This window comes from Xiphophorus hellerii, chromosome 4 (assembly GCF_003331165.1).
Source record: "Xiphophorus hellerii strain 12219 chromosome 4, Xiphophorus_hellerii-4.1, whole genome shotgun sequence".
Lineage (NCBI taxonomy): Eukaryota > Metazoa > Chordata > Actinopteri > Cyprinodontiformes > Poeciliidae > Xiphophorus > Xiphophorus hellerii.
The window spans coordinates 19,500,901-19,513,640 of NC_045675.1; the positions used below are offsets into that span (position 1 = coordinate 19,500,901).

Sequence of the window (12,740 nt, forward strand, 5' to 3'; positions counted from 1 at the left end):
CCTTTTTTTTTTAATGACTTTTTTTTTCTTCTTTTTTTTACATCTGCCTGTGATGCATTTACTGCATCATCAGACTCCCAACGACTCAGACTTGTTTTCTATTTACCTTGGATGTACACTGCAGTTACCAGATCATTGCTGTGCAACAAAAACGAGTGTTGGAGTTAAGATTTGCAGTGCTAAGGTAAATAAAATTAGTTGTATATGCCATGCAGTGAGTGTATGCAAGAAAAAACCTAAGACACGGTTATTGTACTAAAATGTATTTACATTCCTGCATTTTAAAATGTAGTCATCTTATTAAATGTCTTGGGTATGTTCTAATTTTCAGTCTATTAGCTGCTAATAATTATCTAACTGTATTAGTTAGGGAATTGAAATGTGCCATCTCCTTGTTTTGCGCTTGGTTTCAGTTGTAAAACAGATTTCAGTCTTGGGAACTAGTTTGCAAAAGTTTGTAAAGTTAAATGATTTTGGGTCCAAATTCAAACAAAAACTAGGATAACCAATTTGTGTTTACTCAACCTAAGTTAGTGTAAGCTAAACTTCAAGTTACTGAGGAAGTTAACCTTTGTATTCCAATTAATTTAAATGTAACTTGCTGAAACTTGAGATAAGTAATGTTACTACAAGTAGGATTGTTACGTTTATTTAATAAATACTGTTTCTGGTCATTTTTCAGTCAATTTCAGCGAATCTCTTGTTTTTATATTTGTACTTGGATGTAAAACATAAGCCCATTTGAAAAATGCAGAATTTCCGGTCTGGAAAATTGTTTCAACGTTGTTTATTATATGAAGTAAAATGATTTTTTTTAAGAGAACAAACTGTAGGAAAAAAAGACCCAGTGTTTCTTCTGTGTGCAGCAGTACACATATTTCCCCCTCCCAATGAAAATTCAGCCGAAAAAAGGGGGGAGAAGACTCCGTGCAAAATTGTATTGTATGTTATTAATGTATTGCCAGGTTGAAAATCGCTGTTGGGTTTAAATTCTACAATGATGAAATAAGTTTAGTTTTATCGCCAGCATATTAAACGCATAACGAAACCTCTCAATCTGTGATTCCACAGCTGCAGTGCTTGCTTGCGGATTGCCTGGTGTTTTTCAGAGGTAAGTCAGGGGGTGTGTCTGTGTCCCATACGGGTATCTGGCTCGGAGAGACCGAGCAGAGGCGGGAAATGGCGCCTGGTAGCACAGCAGTGTGTCATTTCGAAGACGATCCTTGAACAGCAGAAATACAACAGTGGGGGGGAAAGAACAAACAGTGCCTGTGTTGTGATGTTTAATCTGCCTTGAGTCGTTATTGTCACGTACAGCGGGTCACACTACAGTAAGTCGCCAATTTTTTTACTGTTCGTGCATCCTTTATGTTCTTGGGTTTGTGTTTATGTAACCGACGCTACTGTGAGTAGATTTATGCTCCTCTTCATGCCTGTGCACATCTGTTAGCCTGAAGCCGTTCTGCGGGAAGAGCTTCGTAGCGTGAAGCTAAGAACGGCTAATTCGCGGCCTACCGTCGACATGACTATTTCCTCACATTTTATTCAGATTCAGCCTTTATTCAATTTGATACGAAGTCCTTCAGTAAATACGTATTTCAGATGTATCCAGAAATACAGCAAATGTCGGTGTTATTAGTTTTTAAAAAATGATTATTTTTTTTTTTTTAACAAACTGTTGCCTGGCTGTGTGTTTAGCCAGCTAGCGAAGCTAACGTTCATGTTGGCATTCCAGAGCAGCGCTTTACGATGGCGGTCTATAACAGCGTTTTTAAAAGTACTGTACTATATCAAAAATACGTTTAAATAAATCTATATATTTGATGAGATGAATTACCCTCCAAATAGTTCCACTGAAGGGAGACTAGATCAGATTTAGCGGCGTTATTGTGCTGTCGGCTTTGATTAACGATGTCAAATAGTCACTGCTAGATGCACATCGGCAACCGAAACAATGTTGGTTTATTTAATAAGCCGTATTATTTTTGACTTCATGTCATTCGGGTTATGATGCCGCACTGGCTTGGCGACGTTAAGACGGTCTGTTTAGGTTTTGGCATGTTAAAATGCTAATGCTCTTCAGGTCCAGTTTTAACTTGGGCTGTTCGTGACAACAACAGTTACTTTTTAGCACGGCTACTTGTACCTAAACTCAGCAGTTACAGAAAGCAGCTGATAAACACCGGTAACACAGGATAGTTTTTTTTTTTTAATGGCAGTTATTTGCTGCAACTTTCGTAGCCATTTATCAGACAGTGGTTTTGAATAATTACATAGGCTTTGGCTAAATGACATTGACTGAGTTACTTTCGATTCCGAGCCAAGCTTCTCCTTTTAGTCTCGATATTTATTTCTGTCGTCCGGACAGGTTTGTGGAAGGGCCTCACTTGTTTGTTCGCTCTGACCAAAGCTAACTAGTGCTAGCCTCCTCACAGTTGCATGGATGTTCCTATTTCCCGCTCACTTACTCACAACCAGCAGTGTGCATGATCCGTGGCTGATTGCCTGGAAAGGTGGATGTTATGTATTGCAGCTTCAGTGTTGCCCTCTTCCCTGTCAGATCATGCAGTGTTTAGGTATCACAGATTTTTTTTCCATTAAATTTTTAACGCAACTGCGTTGTAAAATGTTAGAGATGTGCTGCATAATTTAAAGGAGTGAACGTCAGGACTAAAGGACTATCATAAAAAAATGATTGGCTCTGGGAGGGAAACCACCCAGTGGCGTAAAATGTTTGAATGAACACCAATTTGAGTTATTTGTCATTTTTGACTGAGAGATACGACTGCGCAGCCAAAACGTCCGAAAGCCGTGCATGTGTCTGTAAGTAAAAACAACTCTAATTTTGTCCTGATTAAGAATGGACAACACAAGACTCAGGCAGCTAAAGGTCAAATATAAGATTACTTACATTCTTATATCTGAAAAGCACCTTAGATTGTCAGAATTATATGTAGGTAAAAATAGGGAATTAAATTAACATATTTAAATATGGTTCTTTCTGTGAGATAAAATAAAGGCACAATGGATTTCAAAACAAGAAAGCCACATCCCTATGCTTGGATGTAGTTTTCTTGTTTGATTGCTATGGCAGCAATCAAACTTAAATGCAGAGATCTCCTTTATAAATTGTTAAAATTAAGTAAAGAGGGAAAAAAAGTTTATTTCAATCACAACACCTGCTTTCTTAAAACTTATTATTCTAAAATGTTTCGTTAACAATGCTGGTTAATTGAATTTTAAAATACTTTAAGGTAGATTATGTGTGATAAAATGTGTATTCAAAACTTTGACAGTTTGTAACACTGGAGATTGAGGCTGTGATATGAAATGACAAGTCAAGAAACATGTAAGCAGACTGTTGTATTTGCTGATTTGTGGCGACTATGGGATCCTTAGATTAGCAGCACATAGTAAAATATCTGTATAGTTGTAAAAATTGTTGGAATTTCAAGGTTTCCCCCAGAAAACTTGCCAAGCCCGGTGGTTGGGCGCTAGGGCAGTCATTCGTCCAGTGACATGTCGTGTTTTTGAGTTAAAAAATGTTTAAAGTTGACAGGAAATTTGAAAATATCACTTGATAATTATGTGTTATTGAAAGATTGGAAGATTAACACCTGAACACCAGCTATATAGTCTTAAAAAATGCAAACATTTTAAAAAGACTTGAATAAATAAGCAATGCTAAGCCTGGTGGGGGCACAAGTAAAACCTGGTGGCCTGCCAGGCTTATAATACACTGTGGGAAACCCTGAATTTAATGCATTGATATATCGCAGGATCTTATGCACATGTTCTATGATCAATTGTAATCTGTCATTTCTAAACAACTTTACTTAAACCAACTTTAGTTTCACTCCCTTCAGTTGAGCTTCTTTCTCTGAACAGTTGCAACATTCTTGCTTTTCCTTCCTTTCTTCCCTCTGTTTTCCTGCAAGTGAAATGTTGCTCTGTACTCTCTAAAGGTTGTCCCTTTTTTTTCTTCTTTTTTTTTTTCTGTGCGTCGAATTGAACATCTCTTATTCCCTATTCACGGTTATGCTGTTGTGCAAATGTAAACCAGATGTGGTGAAGGACATTTACAGTGTGCAGCATGCTCGGCTCATACCGAGAAGGCGCTGTTGCATCTGGAGTGGTTCCTGACTGGTTGCGGATATGTCTGGACACATTTCGTTTTGTTACATAAGGAAAGAGGGCTTTGTGTGATTAATGGTTAATGTGTTGCTCTCCAGTACATAATGCTGAGCTGCTCGGTCTCAAAGAATGAATATGAAAATCTCCACAGACATCTTGGTTCATGTCACCCCATGAATCTTAACATTTAGTCGATGCTTGTGGTCACATTAATCTTTATTTTGTTGCTGTGTCTGAAGCTTCGGTCTTACACCCATGTCATCATTCCTAGGTAGTGTTTATAAAACTTGTTTATTATATGATCTGGAGAAATGCTCCTTTCCTAACTTCACAATGGAAGTAAAGCCAGCTGTGATTCTCTGATGTAAGTGAAATGGGATCTTGAATGCATCCAGATGTTGGCAGAAACGGAACCAATATTGCTCCTTTACACACAGGCGCATCTTTGAGACCACCAGTTATTTAAAAAAAAAAGAAAAGAAAAAATAGGTTCTTTGCAATTTTCCTGTACATTCAGTGTTTTTGCTCTGTATGTGCTCATTCCTAAACGTCTTCTTTTGTCCTTGCAACAGCTTTACATGTGACTGCTAAAACAATGAGGCTGAGAATGCGTAAGGCGTCTCAGCACCAAAACCCCGCTCTGACCAGCCGCACGTCCCGAACCAAGAGGAGACATTCGGAGGTAGAAGAAGACCCTCCTGCCAGCAGAGGAAGAGGAATACTATCCACCATCAAGAAGTTCATCCGAGGAAATGCTGTCAAGGTACCTCTCCTACCACCACATCGTCACTAAGGCATGGTCATTGGGGTAGAGGTGGCACTCCTACTTGGTGTTTATCTCAACAGTTTTGAAAAGGGGGGAAAAACTGCCAGGAAGTCACCTGGTTAAAGTTGGATTGACTGTGTTGTCCCCACCTCAAACGCAGCGTTTCTGCCTACAGAGTGTCGTGTTTCCTAAGAAATGTCTGCTGGAATGCAGCAGCTTGTCCGAGAACTCGGGTTCTGGTCTAATTTTAGCTTTTAGCTCACAATGTTGGCGTGCAGGGACAGGAGCTTGTTGCGAATGGAAAAGTCAACTCAGCTAAAAGGCTTTTCTATAGAAGGTCTGGGATTTTTTTCTTCTTCTTTTTCCTAGTTTTAAATAATTATTTCCTGAATACATTTTCCTTCCTGGTGTTAACACAAAGCGTATAACAGGTCTGTTTGTGATTTAAATCTGAAAATAATATAACATTTTGTCAGGAATTGCAGTTAATCTAGACCAGTGCCCTTTTGACATTTGAACAAAGGCACAATCTGCTTTGTGTGTCGTCGTTAAAGAACACACTGTTTAGATTCTACACGGCAACTTAAAGGTTATTCAGTCATTCTGAAACTTGCAGAGCGGTGGCAGGAAAGTTGCCATTACAGGTGGTTTTTCTTTTATGTGGCTCAAATTTGAAATCTGTGTCAAAACCGGCAATTGATGAACCACTGGACTAGCTAAAATTATTTATTATTAATATTGCATATATTGTTTAGCATGTTTTCATGCTTTTGTAACCCTTTGTAAACGGAAGAGAAATAAGCATTCCTTCAAATGTTTTGATACAGAAGACTTTAATACTTTTTCTTTTTGGGGTCATTACACAGAAAAGGTGAATTGTTTAAGTGTGTATGGGTTTTTATTTTTAATTTGAATTTTTCTAGTTTTTACAGCTGTTTCTTTTTGTCAGTTGCAACAGGAAAGCCCAGCAAAGAAGACACGCCTCCACTGCGATGTGGACAACAACCTCATAACCTCCACTCCCACAAACGCCAACTCCCCCCGGAGGGGTGCAAGCAGAGTAGGCAAGAAAGGCACCATCAATGGCCGTAAGTCATCAATGATTATACAAAGAAATCAAATATATCGGCTAAAATCATTTTTTATTTTTTTTTAAACATCTCTTGAGCCTTTGTGTTTCTTCCCTGCAGAAGCGACCAATCATGACAGGAATAAGGAGAAGCCCAATGGCAGTCTGGAGGATACGACTGCGGCTGAGATGACCTCCAGCCCTCCCAGGACCACGCTGCTTGGGACGATATTCAGCCCAGTTTTTAACTTCTTCTCACCAGCTAAAAGTAATTTCTAATATCTCATGCAACAGTAAAAAATTTTTATTTTTGCTTAAGACCTTGGTGTCATTTTTAAAGTTGTTATTCTTTTTTTTTTTTTTTTTTTTTAACCCCTCCAGGGGGTCTTTTGTGGGCTCTAGTGTCCCTTATATGATAGTAGGCTGACAGGAAACAGGGAAGGAGAGGGGGGAAGACATGCGGCAAATGTCGTTGGGTCCGGGAGTCAAACCCGCGACGGCCGCGTCGAGGACTCAAGACCTCCAAATACGGGTCGCGCTAACCCCTACGCCACCACGGCACGCCCTAAAGTCGTGTTATTCTAAGTTTTTATACGTGGTCTTGCGGCAGTATTATCTTCTTTAAAAATGTTTAAATTTTTTCTTTTTTATATTTTATGGTAAATCATCATAGTGAAGTTATAGTTTTGTGCCTGATCTGTCACCAATAAGTGTGTTTGTTTCCCAGCATCCTCGGGCTCAGACTCCCCTGACCAGGCCCTGGAGGCTGAGGAGATAGTGAAGCAGCTGGACATGGAGCAGGTGGTGGAGACGCCCACCAGCACAGCCACGTCCACACAGGACCTGTGCCCCGGTAATAACTTCTACTCCAGCGTATCGCACCTGCCGCCTCTACGGCCGCCACACATCCTTGAGGCGACTCCTACGGCAGAGGAAGAAGAGCTCGACGCCGACGTTGACCTCCCGCCTCTGACAGGTACCACATCACAGATGACTGAGCAGAAAATTAAGCTGCTTAATTTTTTATTTTTTTTGCTTGTTTGTCATTCTGAGTTTTTTAATGTGTTCCTGTTATGCTTCAAGCTCCAGGTTCTCATATGAATGTGACGTATGTGGATGTTCCTCCTGCTACCGTGCCACCAGAGGCGTCCTACGAGGAAGATTGGGAAGTGTTTGATCCGTAAGTAACACAAAGTAGTGAGTGGAGAAAAAAAAAATCTATGTCCAATGCTATCATTCTAGCAGAAATACAAATTACTGTGACCATATGGGGAATAGTTGACAACTGATTATTTGTAGCATGCTGATCCTTGTAAGGTGACTAAGCAATCAAGAAAATGTCATATTTCTGGTAGGAATGTTCCCAGTGTTTTATTTGGCTGAATATTTATTTGTTTTTGTTCTGTAGGTATTTCTTCATCAAACACGTCCCTCCGCTGACAGAAGAGCAGCTGACCCGTAAACCAGCCTTGCCACTGAAGACGCGCAGCACGCCTGAGTTCTCTCTGGTCCTCGACTTGGTCCGTTAAAAATGTCCAAAACATATTTTGGTGTTAAACCTGTAGCTTTTACTAGATGACAAAAAATTTACTTTTTTTTTTTTATGTGCCTGAATAGGATGAAACGTTAGTTCACTGCAGCTTAAATGAACTAGAGGATGCAGCACTTACCTTCCCTGTCCTCTTTCAAGATGTCATTTACCAGGTTAGTTTTGATTTTTTTTATTTCTATTCCCACATGTTGCCACTAGAGGGTGGCAGAGTTATCTCTAAAGCGTGATCTGTCCTGTGCAGGTGTATGTGCGCCTCAGGCCGTTTTTTAGAGAGTTTCTGGAGCGGATGTCTCAAATATATGAGGTAAATTTCTCTTAGATGCTCCTTTTAGTCATTTCTGTGTTTGAACATTGAAACCAATATGATCTTATCTTTTCTAGATAATCCTTTTCACAGCTTCTAAAAAGGTGTATGCAGACAAACTACTCAATATTTTGGATCCTAAAAAGCAGCTTGTGAGGTACGATGAGTTATGTTTTTTATTAACTAGTTGTTGCATAGTATCCTTACATTTTTGTGTCCACTGTTATAAAACAAAGTTGGACCCAGGAAGCATTAGTGTAAAGTACCTGAGTTGGCATGCGCTGTTGTTAGAGGTGTCAGTGTTGTGGTTTTCATAAATTATTGATTTTTGCTGACGCTGTCACTGATTGTTTTTCCTTACTCCTCTGCTCCTTTCTGTTCTCGTCTCTCCCCCCCTATTGTAACTGTAGACACCGGTTATTTCGTGAGCATTGTGTCTGTGTCCAGGGAAACTATATCAAGGACCTCAACATCTTAGGCAGAGATCTGTCAAAGACTATCATCATTGACAATTCACCGCAAGCCTTTGCTTATCAGGTAAAAAAAACAAAAAAAAACACAAAATGTAGCAGAAAGTCTGACTCAGCCCGGTAGGTATTTGTGAACAGAAAAAAATAACAAATTTTCAGATTTTTTTGTTTTTTTTTTGTTAATGTAGTAGAATAACTTTTTATTATGTTGACTTCCTGTGGGGATTCATAATAAAGTTGAATTTTCGTCTTTAAATTTGACTTTTTTTTTTTGTTTGTTTTTTTCTGCGTATTTGCCATGCAAATGTTTTGCAAATGTCTCGTCACTTTTGAGGCAATAATAATGATTAACGGCAGATCAGTGAAGTTGTTGCCCTCTGAGCCATTAACTGAAAAAAAGCCAGGATGAAAATAATTTGTGTAATGTCAAAAAAAAAAAAAGTTTCACAACATTCACAGTTTAGCAATCAAACAGTAACGATCACTTAACAAAATCACAACACTCCACCATGTTCAAATGAAGGCCACTGATTTACTGAAAGTAAATGTAATTAATTACATCATTTCAGTCTGTTATCTGCACAAAATGAATGAATGAATATTTGGTCACCAGAATTCAGGTCAGCTGAACTTGCATGGATCCTTCCTCACAAGTTGCCCTTTGTCTGAACAGTTGTCCAATGGGATACCAATAGAGAGCTGGTTCATGGATAAGAATGACAACGAGCTGCTAAAGCTGGTCCCGTTTCTGGAGAAGCTGGTTGAGATGGTAAGCTGGGCTGCTCTTCACTTTCTTTGGATCAACGTCTCACTAAATTGCTCATTTTTATAGTTATTAAAATAGAAAGTAACGTTTCAGAGACTTATTTCACAACCAAAGAGGTTTTTAATTCAAGTGTTTAATTAAATTTGATGATTATGGTTTTCAGCTAATAAAATAAATGGGCAAAATAAATTTTCTCTGAAATTGATGCCTAAGATTAGCTTAAAAATGGTTATTGGTGTAGCAATGTCGGTCAGCTGAAAAGTCTGCACTACATGCTCTGTGTTTGGTCTAGGCTATTTTTGCAGAAATTCGTGTAACAATTCTGTTGTCGGCTCCGGTTTAGGAGAGGTTTAATTCAACTAATGCCACAATTACAGGCCTTGTTCTGGACACATCTGTGCCACATGGCTTCAATGAGCTCTGACTCCAGCTGCACTCAGCGCCTTCTAAATGTCCCCCAAACCTTTATATAGGCTTTGCTTCACAATCCCCTAAAAGCGTCAGACTTCAGCGCTTTGCATGTGGTCTATTTTCTACCACACTTTATCCATCGACTCAACTTTCCATTAAAATGCCTGGCTGCAGCGCTTTCAGGTCAGCAGACTTCCCATAATTTTTTTATTAAATAAATATTCTTATTGATCTTTCTTAAATTTGCAGAAAAAAATAATTAATTAATAATTTTTTTTTAATTTTTATTAGCCATTTTGTAAATAGCGTTTGTTTCTTAAATTAAAATTGCTGTACTCCAGGTTCATGTTCACCAGGATGGGTAGGCAAAGTAGTTAAATGCCTTCCATGTTTAAAATGTATAAATAAGACTAAATAAATTTTAATTTTCTCTTTTTTTTTTCTCTTTTATTTTTTTTTTACCCGTTTCTCTCCTTGCTGAACGTGTCAGAACGAAGACGTGCGACCACATGTTCGGGAGAGGTTCCGACTTCACGACCTTTTGCCTCCTGATTGAAACCAGCTTGTGGTGCGTCACAACGAAGCAGCAGGATAAGACTGAAATCAACATACGTGTAAAAAGCCTCTCTTTGGAATACAAAATACAGCATTGCCATTACTTTAAAAAAAAAAAAAAGCTTTTTTTTTTGTTTGGGGGGAAAAAAAAGACGTTTTTGTTTTGTTTTTTTTAACCTAGGTGTAATTTTCTAAAACACAAAAAAAAATCCATAGAGGGAAATTACACACATTACAAACATACCCATGTAGACTCCTCTTTTTATGTGACTCCAGCTGTGGTGCCAGAAATGAGCTCCACGCTGAAGTCTTGGTGCTGGTTTAGTGGATATGAACAGGTAAAGAGGAACTCTTCCCTGAGTCCCCGAACGCCACATCAGCCCTTCCTGGTGCTCACGCTGTTGACACTGACAAAATGACACTCTGCAGATCTTTTTTTTTATTTTTCTTCCTTGTTGTTCTTCAGCAGGAATGATGGGTCAGTGAATCAGTCCATGTATATTCACACACTCACTGATCTGATGAGCGGACAAATTTCCAATCTGTAGCTTTTAAAAACGAATATGCATTCCTCTGTAGCTCTGTCAAGTTTCTATTGTAGGTTCCTGTTTTTTGTTTTTTTTGTTTTGGTTTTTTTTCCCGGTAAATCTTGGTCTTTCATTGTTTTCTTTGTTGTTAAGATAGTATTTACGAGATGTTTTGCTTATATTTGTAAGATGCATTTTTAGAAGGGGTCCTGTGAGTTTTAGTGGAAGCCTTTTTAAAAAAACAAAACAAAAAAAAAAAACCATCATGGGTGCGAATTCATAACAGTCCACTTATGACTTAAACTTGAAATTAGTCTGGGAAGTTAAAGCTTTGCTCTCAATCGAAGTCATGCTAAATTGTTGTGATCGCCTTACCGTAGGCATGTTACTCCATAATTATCGGGACTAATCTTAGCTGTAAATTGTGAAAATTAGAGGGCATTCATTTTCAGATTGTCTCAAGATGCTTCATTAGTAGTAACTTTTACTTTGTCATCCAACTGTAATCAGTATTGTCTTTTCCTCTTAATCAAGTGTTCTGGCTAAAAATCCGTACTCTTTCTTTAAGTTGTACTGTGTCATTTAAAGGCTCTATCAGTAGCATCATGATAAATGTAGCACATATTTGCCAGTGTTAACGTCTGCTCATGGCTGACATGTTGCTAGGTCTCAGACCAGCAGCATCCAGTTTATTTGAATCCCCCCATTAAACATTTTTCCAGTATAACTAAAGTGGTGTTCAAGAATGGCAACATAAGAATGTTTTATTTCCTCTTTCAGCTCATTTCAGTCTGAACTTTTAGGCCAAACTAACACGTTAGTGTCGGTGACGACAGAAAACTAAACGGCAGTTGGTCTCCAAAGTCACAGTCGATTGCTGAAAAGTTTGCTCTCATCGTTCGGCTTTTTTTTTTCTTTTTTTTTCTCGTTTGTGTTCAGATGAAATTGTCGTGCATTTTGCGTTAAGTGAAATGTGAGTGTTTTTAGTTGCCTGTACAGTGCCATGCAATCTCTGTTCTCCCAAACTTCTTCTTTGGGCAATAATTGTGCAATTGTCCAAAAACAAAAAGTTAATGGCAAAGAGAGACAATCAAACCTTCTCGGTTTTGCAGACATTGAAACACAGACGGTGGGTGCTGTGTGCGTTGTTTGACCTTGTCTCCATGTGTAAAATTTCCCAATCAAAACCTTAAAATCTTTCAGTGCAGAAGTTGTTTCCATCTGCTTAGTTGGTTGCCTGAATTTGCCTTTTTTTGAGGGGGGGGGGGGGGGGGGGGGGATACAGTGATGTTTAATCAGAATGTTTTGAGTAAATATGTTCTGACTATGAATGTAAACTACACATGGGGTGAAGGCTTAAAAACATCTTTCCAAATATTCTGCATTGTGCTTTGGCTTCGTTACTGAAGAAAAAAAAAAAAAGAAGAAACTGGCAGCACATACATGTTTAAGAACTAAAAAAAAAAAAGTAAGGAAAATATTAAAATGCACTTGGAATGGAGACGTTTCTCAATTTCACCAATCCTGACTGCCATCTTTATGCAAGCCTCACTTCCTGTGTGTGATGTTTCCCCAGCTCGCTTGTTTCCTCAGTTTGACAGTGTGCTATTTTTGTGTTGCTGCCTTTCTGAAGGATCAGAGGGGAGGCATTGGAGACTTTTCATTCAACTCATTTTTATGTGCATTACCAGTTTATTGTACACTGAGTGTTGTACAATACATGCAGCTTCTTGTATGAAAAAAAAAATCCTTAAAATAAGGAAAATCTTTTGTATTTTTGATTCTTTTTTTAAAAAGGCATGACATATCTACTTTAAATGTATTAATGAAGATTTAACTTTACATCAGATGGGGTGTTTTTGTTTTTTTTTTCTTCTTACGGATATCTGTGTTTTAGTTTAGGACTGTCAAAGAACGGTTAAACTTAGCATGTAGACAATACAGCTTGCTTTGTGGGAAAGTCATGAAACAAATCGTGACATTTTTCTGCAAAAGAGTGCTCCTGTTAATTTTATTTTATTTTTTACCAATATCCGTTAAGCCATTTTACTTGCAACAATTGCTGTTTGTGCTGATGATGTATTTAATGTTTTCAGACATCTTTGTTATCTATCAGGCTGTATGCTATTGTAAAGTGTATATACAGTTACATTGAATTTCTGAAACAAAGTTTTAAAATGAAAAAA

The 12,740-nt window shown here is 38.2% G+C and overlaps 1 protein-coding gene across 1 annotated transcript; it reads left to right on the forward strand.

The window, feature by feature from the left end:
• Positions 1-1,121: 1,121 nt before the first annotated feature.
• On the forward strand, positions 1,122-12,740 carry ctdspl2b (CTD (carboxy-terminal domain, RNA polymerase II, polypeptide A) small phosphatase like 2b). Its single transcript, XM_032560804.1, has 13 exons — positions 1,122-1,331; positions 4,707-4,897; positions 5,850-5,988; positions 6,091-6,237; positions 6,697-6,945; positions 7,053-7,149; positions 7,378-7,489; positions 7,587-7,673; positions 7,763-7,825; positions 7,903-7,982; positions 8,236-8,362; positions 8,969-9,064; positions 9,963-12,740. Exons 2-13 carry the CDS (start codon positions 4,730-4,732, stop codon positions 10,026-10,028), a joined length of 1,431 nt encoding a protein of 476 aa, XP_032416695.1. The 5' UTR covers positions 1,122-1,331; positions 4,707-4,729; the 3' UTR covers positions 10,029-12,740.